The sequence below is a fragment of the Euprymna scolopes genome, chromosome 29 (assembly GCF_053919585.1).
Source record: "Euprymna scolopes isolate OS-2025 chromosome 29, ASM5391958v1, whole genome shotgun sequence".
Classification (NCBI taxonomy): domain Eukaryota; kingdom Metazoa; phylum Mollusca; class Cephalopoda; order Sepiida; family Sepiolidae; genus Euprymna; species Euprymna scolopes.
In genome coordinates, this window is record NC_136510.1 from 12,339,220 (window position 1) to 12,355,644 (window position 16,425).

Here is a 16,425-nt window from a genome sequence, read left to right on the forward strand (position 1 = left end):
CAACGTATGCCCAGATGAAGTAGTCCTGTAGAGGACTGGTGGATATATATATGCCCCAGTCATACAAAATAGGAAAAATGAATTGAGTTGAGAAAGAAACAAACAATGCGTTCATTGAAATAAACGAACTAGAATTTATTTCATGAAGAAACAAATGAAAGAAAGGAGGTACAGCACGTGTTTAGTTTGGCGTGCGTCTCTCACTGTTGGTTGGTGAGAGGGAAAGTCTATTGCTGTAGAGAGAGAGAGAGAGAGAGAGAGAGAGAGAGAGAGAAAGTCAATCCAGGCCATGGAGAGAGAAAGTGTGTAAGGTGTACGTACTGTCTGTTGGCTCTTGCCTCACACATAGAAACAGAGGACGTGACATGCGCGGACACGCGCCCCGAAAGGGAGCGGTTGATCCGTCGACTGCTCAGCTCAGGAGCCAAATCAAAAAGAAGGAAACAGCTCAGGTCTCTTGCTTTTGTAGTTGTTTCCGGTGGTTTTTTGGGCGTGTGTGTGTACGTGTGCGCGTATATGTGCGTACATTAGTGTGTGTGGGTGTGTATGCACATGAATGTGAATGTATGTACGTGAACGTGAATATATGTACGGGTGTGTACATGTGCACGTATGTTTGTGTGCGCGTATGTGTATGACAAGAAAAGTGGTTTGGGATATGAATGCGTGTTTTTGTGTGAGACTAGCAAAGGCTCGCACAGTTCAACGGGTTCAGGTTAAGAGAGGAAAGGGGCCAGCGAGAGAAGGGTAAAAAGTCATAGGAATCCTTCTGAAGCCAAACCTGCATCTCTTTGGACTTGTGGGCCGGTGTTGAGTCCTGCTGCCACATTCTCTTCATTTGTTATATCATTAAATGATGTTTGAATAATAAAATCATCGCTTTTTTTGTGATAATAACGAAATTTGAAACATTGAATTTCAAATAAAACCAAAAATTACAAAAAAAAACCCAAAACAATTAGGTAAGAAATGAAAAGAGTTTTAAAGACAATTTAGTAAAAATTGAGTTTTGCTATAAAAAAAAAAAAATGGAGAATTCAATGCATAACAAGGGAAATAACTATTTTCTGAAAACTGTAAAATTATCAAAACTCAGTTTTTGCTAATTGCCTTTGAAAAATTGTGTTTATTAATTAATTTTCTACCTCATCATTTTTCGTAATTTTTTAATATACTGCAACATGCCAATTAAGAAGATACCATTGGTTTCACTTGAAATTCAATATTTCAAATTTCGCTATTATAACGAAAAAATGGCATAAAAGCTGACATGTTTAAGGAGGAGATAACTCAATTCATGAATAGTCTCCCTTTAATTTTAAGTTCTCAGTTGACATGTGAAAATTATGAATTATTATATTTTTATCAGCAGACAACCTCAACAGTTCACAGAGATAAATGAGGACACCCGTGTACTTTTGCTCCCAAGCCCTTAACCTAATATTACAATTTTTATCCTTCACATATTTTTTTTCATAACTTTCAAGTTATAAATAAAATAAAATAATGTCATCTTTGCTTATTGTGAATGTTTGATACAAAATCACAAAAGAAAAGGGGCCAATGACTTGCATACAAAACTTGTCTCGCGCACACATTTCTACTCACTAGCAAGTTAAGGGACCGCACACATACTAACAATAACAAGGTAAACCAACACACATACACAATGCCACGCTGCCAAATACTCACAAATGTATATTACTTACAGACATACATGGTTGAAATAATCTAGTGTTAACTATTCTGTACTTGCCCTGACGGATTATTAACTATGTTCCCAAGTAACACTTTCAACGGTTAAATTTGACACATTGCTGTCAAAAACTCACTCAAAACTCTACATTCTGCTATTAAAACTCTCCACTTAAAAACAAGGCACTACGGACAAAACTTGCTACTCCAACATCCAAATTCAAACTCAACTCTGTCTCTGAAAAAAATCAGGCTTTTAATTTCAAACCAGAAGCATCTAATTTGCATATTAGGTGACGATATTACAAGTATATAAAGAGAAAAGGTGATCATTTTTTTCTTCTTTTCTCTTCATTCTTTTTGACTACATGGGACTCTACAGGTTGCCCCAAACAGGTTTGTATCAATTTTTAAGGTGTTTAATCAAAGAAGAGTAACTTATCTTGCCTTTATCTTGCTTAGCATTTCTCCTTAAGACTATGCTTAAACAGCTTTGTAAGTATGGGAGCTAGTTCTGGTTGAAACTTTTGGAGCACTATAATAGGAATGCCATCGGGCCAGTTGCTTTACTGGAATCAATGTTTTTGATACGCTTGGCAACATCATGTACAGATATTTATATGAGGGGCGTGCAATAAGTAATGCCTCTGACCATAGCAGTAGAGCAACGAAACTTGGCACAGTTATTAGTCTTTCTCTACATAGGAACCACCCAGAGTTATGCATTTCTCCCATCGTTTGATGCAGCTTTGGAGACTGTTTTTGTAGAACACCCCAGGTTGGTCCTCCAATCATGACATGACTTCAGAAATCAAGGCTGCATCATCTTTCAAAAACAACTTCATGGCTGGGAAGAGGTGAAAGTCAAAGGGTGCAAGGTCAGGAGAGTAGGGAGGATGGGATTAGATTTCATAACCACACGCCTGTGCTTCTGATCTGGTGACATGTGAGTTGTGGACCGAAACTTTGCTGATCTTGCCCCGCCTCTTGATTTTGATAGCTTCCTTTAATTTCCTCAAAAGTGAAGCATAATAGGCTCCTGTAATTGTGGTATCCTTTGCCAGGAAATCTGTCTTCACTACTCAGTCCTGGTCCCAGAAGACTGTGAACATGACCTTGCTAGCGAAGGGCTGCACTCTTGCCTTCTTTGGAGGTGGTGAGTCCAAGTGCTTCCACTACATTGACTGGGCTTTGGTCTCTCGATCATAGTGATGGACCCAGGTTTCATCCTGTGTTATCAGTCTTTTGAAAAACTTTAGCTCATCTTCTTAGCACATCTCCAAATTCATCCTCGAGCGCTCGACGCGTTCTCGCTTCTGGAATGGTGTGAGCAACCTGGGAATCCATCTGGCAGACACCTTATGCATATGCAAATGGTCATGAATGATATTTTCCACAGACCCTGTACTAATCTTGACATCTTGGGCTATTTGGCGAATAGTAATGTGCCGATCTTCCAAAATGGCAGCCTCAACTTGATGGAGAGATGCCTCATCAATGGCAGAAGGGAGGCGACCAGGTCTGGGAGCTGTTTCCACAGACTTCCGGCCATGTTTGAATTCATGATGCCAGCGTTTTACAAGGTCATATGATGGGGCATTATCACCATAAGTTTCTTTCATTTCATCAAAAGTCTCCTGTGGTGTGCGCCCTTTCAAATACAAAAACCGGATCACTTCTCGACATTCAACAGGCTCCATTTCACACCTGACTCAGTTCAAACACCTGTAAAACAGAAACCACAATTAGATCAGAGCTGTAATTTGCCACATAACCCGTAGAGCTATAAATCATTTCACATGCAAAATTTCAGCTAGATCAGACGACTGGAAGTGGGTCAGGGGCATTACTTACTGCATGCCCCTCGTATGTTGCATAGTGTTTTCAGTCAGAGAAGGAAATACAGGGGGTAGGTTGCCCTGATCGCAATGCTGATGAAATTACCTCATCAGGTCCATTGATGATGGTAGACATATGACATCATTCATTGTGCATAGTATTACGAATTGTGTAAAGAGACAAAGATCCACAGAATTTTCATAGAAAGATAATCTTTTAAGCTTAAAAATTTCTATGATTTCTTTGATTTTTGCTGCTTTTTTTTTTTAGTCACTTTTCCATTCAAACTTATTTTGTAATCTCTCTCTCTTTCAATTTTTTGAATCATAACACCATTTATTTTTTAAATCATAACACTATTTATTTTTTGAATCGCAACACCATTTATTTTTTGAATTGTAACACCGTTTATTTTTTAAATTGTAACACCATTTATTTTTGGAATCATAACACCATTTATTTTTGGAACCATAACACCATTTATTTTTTGAATCATAACACCATTTATTTTTGGAATCATAGCACCATTTATTTTTGGAATCATAACACTGTTTATTTTTTTAATCATAACACCGTTTATTTTTTTAATCATAACACCATTTATTTTTTAATAATAACACCGTTTATTTTTTTAATCATAACACCGTTTAATTTTTGGAATCATAACACCGTTTATTTTTTAATCATAACACCATTTATTTTTTTAATCATAACTCCATTTATTTTTTTAATCATAACACCGTTTATTTTTTAATCATAACACCATTTATTTTTTTTAATAATAACACCGTTTATTTTTTAATCATAACACCATTTATTTTTTTAATCATAACACCATTTATTTTTTTAATAATAACACCGTTTATTTTTTAATCATAACACCGTTTATTTTTTTAATCATAACACCGTTTAATTTTTGGAATCATAACACCGTTTATTTTTTAATCATAACACCATTTATTTTTTTAATCATAACTCCATTTATTTTTTTAATCATAACACCGTTTATTTTTTAATCATAACACCATTTATTTTTTTTAATAATAACACCGTTTATTTTTTAATCATAACACCATTTATTTTTTTAATCATAACACCGTTTATTTTTTTAATAATAACACCGTTTATTTTTTAATAATAACACCGTTTATTTTTTTAATCATAACACCGTTTATTTTTTAATCATAACACCGTTTATTTTTTAATCATAACACCATTTATTTTTTTAATCATAACACCATTTATTTTTTTAATCATAACACCATTTATTTTTTTAATCATAACACCATTTATTTTTTTAATCATAACACCGTTTATTTTTTTAATAATAACACCGTTTATTTTTTTAATAATAACACCGTTTATTTTTTTAATCATAACACCGTTTATTTTTTAATCATAACACCATTTATTTTTTTAATAATAACACCGTTTATTTTTTTAATAATAACACCGTTTATTATACCAAAAATATTGCAGCACTTGCTTTTTATTTTTTTTCAATTAAATTTTATGCATTTTCTTTAACATTGTCTAAAAATTAATTTCCATCTGTAAGACTCAAAATACTTTATAAACTTTTTTTATATTTTTTCAGATCTTCGTTCGTATCGAGGTCGCCTCTCATTCATTCCAATTATGGCCTTGCAAGACAACAGCAACGGTGAAGATGCCAAAGTTCGCAAACTATCACGGTTTGTCTTGGATAGCAACCCAACGAGTCGCGACAATAGCCTAAGTGGCAGTGAGTGTCAGCTGGACGGCATGGACGATTGCAATTGGTCACCGGGACACGGCCTTCCAAAACGATCATACACTCTGCCAGAAGGATTTAATCTTAAAGACAAAAACGAATACAATGACAATATACCTCGGAATTCCCGCCACCATTCCGAGAACGACCTCTCCTTGGAACTTAACCATTCGAGTCATCGGAACCTCAGTTTTAACTCTTGCCATGATGTTTCCAACAGCAGCTATTTGATTCGCAATGGAAACATGCAAACTACCTCCGAACCTTTCCAGAACACGTCCGCCCGTCGCCATAGCAACAGCGGCCATGCTGCTCAAGACAGTGTCCATCTGAGGAGCCAGCAGATGGTCACTGCTGATAATGTGATAATCAGAGAGGAGACTATGACTGTCCGAAAAGGGGAAGTTGTGCCGACGCCTCTCTTGCCACCACTTGACGAGGACGTACCGCCAAACTGGGTTGTGATAGAGGATAATTTTATTTCCATGTCTGCCTCGTACCAGACGCATCTGGGTCCAGATTTTCTTTCTGCTCCGGACTGTAGATTCAATGATGGAATAATCCATCTACACTTTATCCGTGCTGGTGTTTCCCGAAACAACCTTTTTAGTTTATTCCGAGCCGTAGAGGATGGCTCCCACCTGGACTCTCCATTTGTGGAATCTGTGAAAGTACTTGCATTTCGACTGGAACCTTTGGACAATACTGGGAATATCATGGTCGATGGAGAGCACATGGAGTGTGGGACCATACAGGGTCAGGTGCTTCCGGGTGTGGCTAATCTTATGGGTATTCAATAAAGAAACTAAACATGCATCAAGTTAGACGACAGGGGACGAAGCGTGAACACACCTTTTTTTCTCTCTAACCCTTCCTGTACACACACATTCAACGTTGTCCTTTTCGCCTTAAATTTCTTTGTCTTCACAATCAAGACGTTAAAATTTTTACAAATGAGAAAAGAAATATGGATTATACCAACGAAAGACAGACGAGAATTTTTTAATTTAAATCTTTTGGGAGAGTGAGGGGGGTTCTAACAACATTCCGACCATTTTGCATTTTTTGTTTTGTTTTCAAAAAGATAAATGTTGTAGCCTATATCTCTTTTGTGGATTCAGATATATATATATATATACATATATATATGAGGAAAAAAAACCATCTCAAAATCAGAAGAGAGACAAATCAAGACAGTAAATCTTGGACAAACAAGGTGCTTGATATCTTATCAGATAAAAGCTATATAAATAATGATAGTGAATTGTACATGGCTTAAAAGTTTACTGCAGTTTCACAGCATTACCAATTGTAAGAAGTGTACTGGACCGGTCTTTAAGACCTGGCATTATTCGAGTAAGACCAGTCGGGTAGATTCTGGTTGATTAGTAATAGCATGAAACAGCAGTAAATTAAGTTATGTATAATTTATTATATAATTTTTCGTTTTTATATTCAAGTTTTATGAAAATATAATTAATTTTTTATTTACCTCTGCTCACTTGCATATATACACATACATGTATATGCATGTGCAGATATGTTTATGCATTAATATATGTAGGTGTATATATATTCATACACAAAATATAAACATATCAACATATACATATATGCACACAAAAACACACACATATATATATATATATAGAGAGAGAGAGAGATATTCACATACAAATGCATACATATATATATATATATATATATATACACACATACAGACATATATATATATATACAGACATATATATACACACATAGACATATATATATACATACATACATATATATACACACATAGACATATTTATATACATACATACATACATATATATATATATATATATATCTATATATATATATATATCTATATATATATAATTTATTTTTATTTTCTTTTTAAAAGAGTACTCTACATACACATGTCCTAAAAATGTGAGCGATATTTCTTAGAGAAATCTAATTCCTTTATCTCCTAGGTAGGAGACGTTAATACTGAATATTTCATTATCACTAACAAATCAACTACAACGTACATACATACATATATATTCACACACAAAGGAATTATATATAGATATAATCTTTTTATTTGTTTTCTGTTTTCCATAAGCATTAATAAGTAGCTACACATTCATGAGCATGTTTCAGTCAGCCAAGTAACTAGAGACCTCTTCAGGCGATATTGCTTAGTCCGTAATTTTTGTATAAGCTATATCACTTGAAGAGGTCTCTAATTACTAGTAACTGGTTGACCGAAACCTGCTCATGAATGTGTAGCGACATATTAATGCTTATGTAAAACAAATAAAAAGTATATTTTGCCCTACATCGGTATTGAGCACTCTTGTATTAAAACTTGTTAAAACTTCATTGGTAACTTTACCTCTGGAAAATATCAATCTGGAATTATATATATATATATATAAATTGAAAATAACAATGAATAGTTGTTTAATTTGATTTAATGAGAGCCTCATTGCCAATTATTTGACTGATACACAAAGGTTTTTTGGGTTTTTTTTTCAAGTCGAACTCTTCTTCAAATTGAACTGGATGTCCTGATCTTCAGTGGTGAAATTTCCATTTCTGAATTTTTTGTAAACCATCTTCTGCACGTTCTTTCATTCTGGCATTCTTCTCTGTGAATCGACTGAATATTTCAAGCCGAATACAGAGTTATCTTTTCTTGTTTTTTTGAAAAACTCAAAACCATTAGGTGCTTCAAATGCTCCTTGAATATCACCACGTTTCAAGGGCTTTCAACAGCGAAATTTTTGTTATTTTTTTTTTTTTCTGTAAAATAAAAATTTTATAAAATTAAATATGTCCAAATATATATATATATATATGTACGTGATCCGCTATAAGTATGAGACGCCTTCAATAAGTTTCTAGTGTTTTTTTTATACAGGCCTTTAAAACTTGTGATATCTTGAAAATTCAGTATGTTATTACTAAACATCTCATGAGATGACTGACCAATTTTTATGATTTCAGGTTCAAATGAACAGCTACAGCAGGAATTGGAATACAACATACTAAAGTCCGATCATCACAGCTGGTGAATTTCAAAAATGCAATCTGGATATGAAGACACTTTAGAAGAACAATATGCAATAAATTCTGTTTTAAACTTGCAAAAAATGCCACAGAAACGTATGGAATGCTTCAGACTGCTTTTGGACCATCTTGCATGAATTGAGCATCAGTTTTTGAATGGCATAAGAGATTCAAGGAGGGCAGGGAGTCTGTGAGGGTTGATGAGAAGTGTGAGAGGAGTAAGGAAGTTAGAACACCAGAATCAGTATTGGCCAAATAAAGAATTTTATGGATAACAACTTTTGTGTGTCAATAAAGACAATAAGTGCACAGTTTGATGTCAGTGTGGGAACTGTACACACAATTATTTGTGAGGAATTGAAGATTCAGAAGATTTGCACAAATGCACTCATTCACAACTCCATACTTAACACAGAATATTTGACCAAGATGGACATCAAGACAGTTCCTCGCCCTCACTATAGTCAACACCTTGCTCTCTGTGACCTTTGGTTATTTCCTAAGCTCAAGGAAAACATTAGAGGCTGTCGTTATCAGACAATTGAGGAGATGAAAGAAGTTGTGATGAAGTTCATTGACATGCTCACACAAGAGGACTTCCATGGGAATTTCCAGCAGTTGTTGGAACAAGTGCATTGCAGCCAGAGGAGATTACTTCAAAGGGGACTAGAGTTTCATATCAATAAAAGTGCCCATACGAAAAAGTCTGGAAACTTATTTAAGGCACGTCGTAACTATATAATTTTATTGCAACAAAATAAATTTGATGTGAAATAAATAATCTTTCAGGTATTAAACACCATACAGCTTCAATCGCACTCGAGTAATGACAGCTCCAATTTGTTCCTTAATTTGTCAAACAGGATTTTATAAAAACTTTGTGTACTCTCACTTGGTAATTTTATGTGAAAGAAACACAAACTCCGTAACAGTGAGAGTTTGAAGGTATTTCCAGTTTTAACGGCCGTGGCGGATATCCGCATCATGGTTATGATTATATCAGAGTGGGAGCAAAGTCGTGAAATGATTCTTCTTAAAGGAACTCGGGTGAAGAAACAAATTCTGTAACAAGTTTTTCTTTTTACGAGGAATCACTTAAGGATTTCGCTTTTGTTTTGATGCAACCATGACATTATTTTATTCTATTTTACTCACTTTCAGCCCTAACAAGGCACTTGAACGTAAGCGGCTATTATTTTGGATCATGTCTAGGAAAGATTAAGAAAACGTTGGTTTGTATTATTATTCATCCGACTACTGTTCTCATCTTGAGTGTGATTTTCACAACGTTTCAGTCGATATAACATCCGACCTTCTTTAGGTGTATCTTGTTGAACTCGGAAATGTTTCTGTCGAACTCCGGAATTTGGAGCGGAACCCTTTATTTACTTCAGAGGGGTAGCATGTTCTTGTTTCGTCAGCCATGACTGGATAGAGGTCCTAAGTAATTCGCAAATGTATATTTCGGTCGCCCACACTGAGGATTGAACCTTCAAACTTTAGGAGAATATCACTTTTACAATTGATTTTTTCCAGCACTCTAACCACTGCGCAACGGGTCTTTGTAAATTGTAAAAGTAATATTCTCCTGAAGGTTGAAGGTTCAATCCTCAGTGTGAGTGACCGAAAAATACATTTGCAAATTACTTACGACCTCTATCCAGTCATGGCTGACGAAACAAGAGCATGCTACCCCCATGAAGTAAATAAAGGCTTCCGCTGGAAATTCCGTCCAAATTCCCGAGTTCGACAGAAACATTCTCGAGTTCAACAAGATACACCTGAAGAAGGTCGGAGGTTATATCGACCGAAACGTTGTGAAAATCACACTCAAGATGAGAACAATAGTCCGATGAATAATAATACAAATAACCAATCCTCATCTCAAAAATTCAGAAACGTCAAATGTTGGTTTACATTACATTTAAACTTCTGCATATCAGTGCAATAAGGAAAACAGGTAGCAGGAATGGAATTCCAAAGTCTAAATGTTCGAGGGAAGAAACTATTAGAGTTAGAAAGCCTTCTGGCATTTGGGAAACCTCAACAGTGAAGGGGTGTGATTTTGCTGATAAGCAAGTTCATTGGAGATATGTACGTCGAGGGGGCATAAGTGCAGTGAGTTCATCAGAGCACATTCTATTAAAATAATTGTAAAACAGGTACAGAGAGGATCTTTGTTGTTTTCGCGTTTTCACATGGAATTCGTGTTTTGTTTCACCCGTTTTTTTATTTTTTTTTTTTAAAGAATTAATTTTTATTTTATTTTGATACAACCGTAACTATGATGAGGATCTCTTGTTATTTTCGCTGAAATTAGAAATATTTTCAAATTTTCCCCAACTATGGGCAATTAGCTCCACTGCCTTGTGGACGCTATGGAAAAGGCAAAAAAAGCTAAAGGAGTAAATCCTGGTCAGTACTAAAATGGGTGACCATTTGGGAATACCAGGTGCTGTATGTGCTCTCCGCTTATCTCGGCATTGCTCCCAATAATCCTGAACGTTTCCTTGCCCCTAGAATCAAGCAGTGTTGACTCTAGAAAGGTTAGGGATGAAGTAACCCTTGCTTCACAATTCAGCATGTGTCAACCATCATCTCTCCAGGATGATCAAATGGTCCTCAGCATTCTGACGAACAAACATTTGTTTGTAGCAAAGAAGGTACTTGGTGAAAACTTATTGTCAACCACCAAAAGAATTTGCATGGCATAAAGGGATTCAAAGCTTTGAATCAAAAGTTGAAGCTGATGTCACCAAAGAAGCAATTTTCATGGGTGAGCATCTTCGGTGCCAAGATGTTAGAAAGTATGTAATTTGCATTTTACATTTGGATTTTTATATTATGTGACTTTATTGCAACCAGCTATGGACAAATAGCTCCACTGTCTTGTGGATGCCTTGGCAAAGGCTCAGGGAGTAAATCCTGACAAAAATTTGGTTTGGAATCCCGATAGGCGAATGGTGAAGTATTGCAACACTTTTCTGGCAACTCCTGCAGCGTCGCTGGCTCCAACCATATTGGTTTGTCTTTCCATATGACTTTGTCTGCAACACTGAAAGAGGGACCCTGGTAACTGGGCAATTCTAGGTCTCCTTATCACCCGTCCAGGCCTGCATCTGGAGAGACAACTGCAGCTTCAACTGTATAAGCACAGCAGATGCTGCTGCAGCGCACCAGACTAGATGCAAATTCTCTCACAAGACAGAAAGTTGCCATCATCATGTGTACTCTCCATGAAGCTCGATCCACTTTACTAACCTTTCAGGGATCAAACGGCATATTTTCTGCAAGGTTCCAATAGCACTTTAGCAATGGCACTTTGGCAATGGCAGCTTGGATTTGTGTTTTCAGATGTTACAAAGTTTTGCTGATTAAACTTTTAATACTCCACAAGAAAGTATCATGGTGGGTCAAATATGGCAAATGAGATGACCTTTTCAGTGGTGCAAATTGGCCAATCTATTGACTGTAAATTAGAATCCAGGCAGTTTTACAAAAGTGCAGCATAATAAACTGGTGTCCCATTAGGTTAAAAATATACTTTTGTAATACCGGCAAAAGCTGCTGTTGTAATATATATATATATATATATATATATATATATATATATATATATATATATATATATATATATATACTCATGGGTTAAGGAAATATATTTATTCAATTTTATTCTTTTTCAAACACTAAAAAATTCTAAATTTGAAGATTAACCTTTTCAAATCATAAAATTTAAATACCTAAATTTATATTTATTTATATATATATATATATATATATATATATATATATAATGGTGAACTCTGAACATGGTGCATAAATATTATTTTGTTCCATTAGATATTCTTACATACTTATTAAATTACTTAGACTTAAAATCCGGACATGAAATGATTTGATGCATATCTCTGAAAATGCTTATAAAATTTATAAAATCCATTGGTGAACTTTTCTTTTAAACTAATGATGGGACGATTCCAATGTTTTTCTTGGATTCTGACCTGTCATCTTCTTGTATCAGGTCTGTTTTTCACAGACACTGATGATCATGCTTTATCAGTCCCCTGTGCATTCGGACTGTTTAACCATGATGCTCTTTGCAGAAGGATAGGTTCTTTGTACCTACAGTAGGTTGTAATTACTTACTATAGAGACAGTGCTCATCCAGAGTGGGTAATCTTCGCCATTTTATCTCAACCACTATCATTTACCTAACACAACTAAGAGTCAACCAATTCTGGAAGAAACCATCAGGCTGCTCAACCATCACTAGGGCTATGACAACAGCATATTCTTTTCATTGTTTGGACTCTGTCTCAAGTATATATCCGATACAGTTAAACACAATTAATCAACCGAGAACCACATCACTCTATATAAAAGCATATAAGATATCAACGGATACACACTTGAGAGTCAAAACAATGAAAAGAATATGCTGTTGTCCTAGCATCACCTGCCTGCCGTGATTCGTGATTGGAAAAAAATATTGTGGTGATATTTTTTCTGATTCCGATACACGTACCAATTTTGTTTTAAATTCCCGATTTCAATACCAATTCAGATTCTTTTCAAAGTGTTAAGTATTTAGTAATAGAGTTCTTGTTCTTTTTTTTTTCTTTTTTTAATTACTGCGAAAAAATGGTGTAATATATAGTCTAACATACCAGGGTTCCATTTTCCTTTAAAATGTTCCTCCATCACTGAAATATCCCGATGGAATCTTTCATGTTCACCACTCACATCACTAAGATTCTTTGCCAAATTCTTGAAAGTGAAAATTTTGCAAAAAAAAATAACTAATTTGACAAAAAGAAAACCAGAAATGGATTTTCCATGCAATTGCGCACATCAAAATTGATCGAACATTTGGAAAAGCAACATCGCCTGATGAAGTCTCTAGTTATCTATAACTAGTCGACTGAAACATACTCATACTTGTGTAGCGACATATAAAAGTTTATGAAATTTAAAATAAAGGCAGAGACCTAGAGGCTCAATGGTTTGCCTGTCTTATGCGGGCTTTCACAATGACCATCCCTCTTTAGAAAGCCCGCACAAGCTGAGCAAAACATTGAGCCTCCAATCGTTGGATTTTATCCGTTTTAATAATCATAAATGCTGATGTAAAAACAAATAAAAAATATCTCCACTATAAAAGTCATTGCGTGTATGTGTGTGAGTTTCTCATAGGTTCCAAAACGGCTGAGCCTATCTTTTGCAAATTTCACACAAAGCTAATTTATATATCTGGCAGTGTTCTTAGATATGTTTTGTACAAAAATTCATCCAATAAGTTTTAAAAAATTTTTAAATCCGATCTTAAAAATAGTCTTTCTTCTCTTATAGAAAAAAAAAGAATTTTTACAAGGGAATATTTTACGTTACACCGGTGTAACCTTGGCCGGTGTAATGTAAAATATTCCCTTGTAAAAATTCTTTTTATCTATAAAAGAAGACTATTTTTACGATCGTCAAGCCCAATTATCAGCTGACATGATATTGTAAACAAACACGGACGGAATTTGATGAACGACATTATCATTATTATTTTTTTATCTTTTTATTTTTGCGAATTATTCCACCAGACAAATTCTTCAGCGTAATATAAAATATTCAACAGAGGATTAATTTTATAATATTAATAATACATACACAATCTGTATAAATTAAAATATCATGTTTAAGCGCATTGTACAACCAGCAATGCCAGACGTCCAGCTCGCCAGGTTCGAATCTATCGACTGGTGTTAATCGTGACACCCTGCACTGATGATTCTTGAAAGGATGAAACACTAGTGTTTGTAGGTATTTAATAATTATTTTAGTAAATAATTATGCCAGCCCCTTTAAGAAACTCGTTTCTTATCGTTAAGCACTTTCAGTTGAATTAAAAAGTCGGTCAATTTAGCTCCTGCGCAGCTCATCATATAACGATTAGATCACTCTGACAGACGTTAGAAAGGATTTTAAAAAATAAATGTTTAAATTTCAACAGCATTTCTCGCGGTTAACGTAAGCTGAATGGATTAGGTCCTTGCTAATGAAGCAAGAGATGGCTTCTGTCGGTGGCTTCAAATTTATCGACTGGTGCTAATCGTGACAGCCTACACTGATGATTCCCCAAAGGATGAAACACTAGTGTCTGTAGGTATTTAATAATTATTATAGTAAATAACTAATATATATATATATATATATATATATGACTTGACCATTTTCTCCCTGATATAAATAAAATTAAACAAAGAAGTAAAAATCAATATAAAATAAATCATCTAAATAAAGACAAATGAGAAAAATCATCTTTAAAAATAACAAAAATATTCCTGTAACGATTACAGATCGAAAGTGCTTAAGCACGAAAATGGCCGACATGTAATCACTCAGCTACACACTACACAATTTTCCACCACAAGAGAAATGCTCGGTAATTCGAGAGAATCAGCAGAAAGATCAGAAAAAGAGCCCTGTTGTATTTAACCAGGTATGCCTTGAAAATGACTTGCTGCCTATATATATATATATATATATATATATATATATATATATATATAGTCATCCACATACAGTACTGTTTCGCTGTTTCACAGCTCATCAGTGCGGCTAGACAAGCAACTACCTCAAGCCAGGATCAAAACCTGATCACCCAAATGAACGTCGGAGCTTCTAACTATCGCGCTATATGGCTGCTGCTATGCGGGTAGTGAATAAACAATGTTTTGACATTGTCCAAAATACCTAAGCTCAATTTGTTTACACAAAGAGCATCGCTTCATACGCTAATGGTAATTTGTATATCATTTCCCAAATGCTCAACCTAAGATAGGGAGAATTATAGTCATCCACATACAGTACTGTTTCGCTGTTTCACAGCTCATCAGTGTGGCTAGACAAGCAACTACCTCAAGCCAGGATCGAAACCCTCTCGCCCAAACGACAGTCGGAGCTTTTAACCGTTGCATTATATATGATTTTAGCTGTCTATATTCAGAATAACTTGAGACTATAATATTTGTCTAATTCGCCGTTGGGAGCTATAAGAATTTAAAAAGTTTGAGAACCATTAATCTAAGGGGTCTTTGTAGATTATTAAGTTGTCTAAAATCATGGCTGAAAAATAGAATATTTTTACATGTTTTTGTATGCTTAGCAATATACACTACATTTACTGCTTCGTCTGTTCATCAGCATTGTTTATTATATAAAAGAAATTTAGGTTTAAAGGATCAGAACAATGCAGAGACGTAACGGACAGACTCAAAGTGAGGCAACAAAGATATAATGGTGAAACAAGCTATGCAGTTCCAACTTTATTAATACAATACATGCATGTATATATGTACAATTTTTAATATATATATATATATATATGTATATATATATATATATATATATATATAACGGCTAAATACAGACCAAAAAGCATAATGAATTTAAAAAATAAAAAATGAAAATAAAGGTTAGCTAACCAGGTTTCGTTCCTCACTTATCAAAGCTAAATCGAGGAAAATACGATTTAAAACAAACAAAAAAGTCATGAGAATGGGGGAGGTAGGGAAAAAAACAGAAACGGGGGGGGGGGAGAATCACATAGAGACTAAATTAAGTCCAAGAAGATTTTCTTTTTACTTTCAAAGAGAAGGTCTCAAAGACTTAATAAAAAGAGTCTCTAAAATTTTCAAATGATAGGGAGAGTGCGACTTACTAAGGATCGTAAACATGTCAGCATTGAAATTCATAGCACACGCATGGTTATTTATAAGATGGTCGCAAATCAAAGAACCATACGTATTACTCAGAACATCCGAGGGTGAAAAATTTGCATAATGAATCTTTGAAGGCACATGCTGTTGCAAACGAAAATGTAATCTTTGCGATGTTCACCCAACATAGTGCGCACTGCAACTACATTTAAATAAATAAATAATAGAATTATTATTGTGGTGGGGGTGGGGGGTGAGAGAACATCTTTGCGAATAGACGGCAACATAGGCCTAGTTGAAAAAACAACACGTGGGTTTGATGCAAAATAACACCGTTGCACAGACAAAGAAGTTTGCTTAGCAAAT

At 34.8% G+C, this 16,425-nt stretch overlaps 1 protein-coding gene across 1 annotated transcript in view; it reads left to right on the forward strand.

Moving 5' to 3' along the window:
- Positions 1-6,390, forward strand: part of LOC145252480 (sphingosine kinase 2-like) — a 121,971-nt gene extending 115,581 nt beyond the window's left edge. The window contains exon 6 of the mRNA XM_080111906.1: positions 5,132-6,390. Within this exon, the coding sequence (XP_079968032.1) occupies positions 5,132-6,087 (956 nt within the window). The 3' untranslated portion in view covers positions 6,088-6,390. The remainder of the gene's footprint in view (positions 1-5,131) is intronic.
- Positions 6,391-16,425: the final 10,035 nt, after the last annotated feature.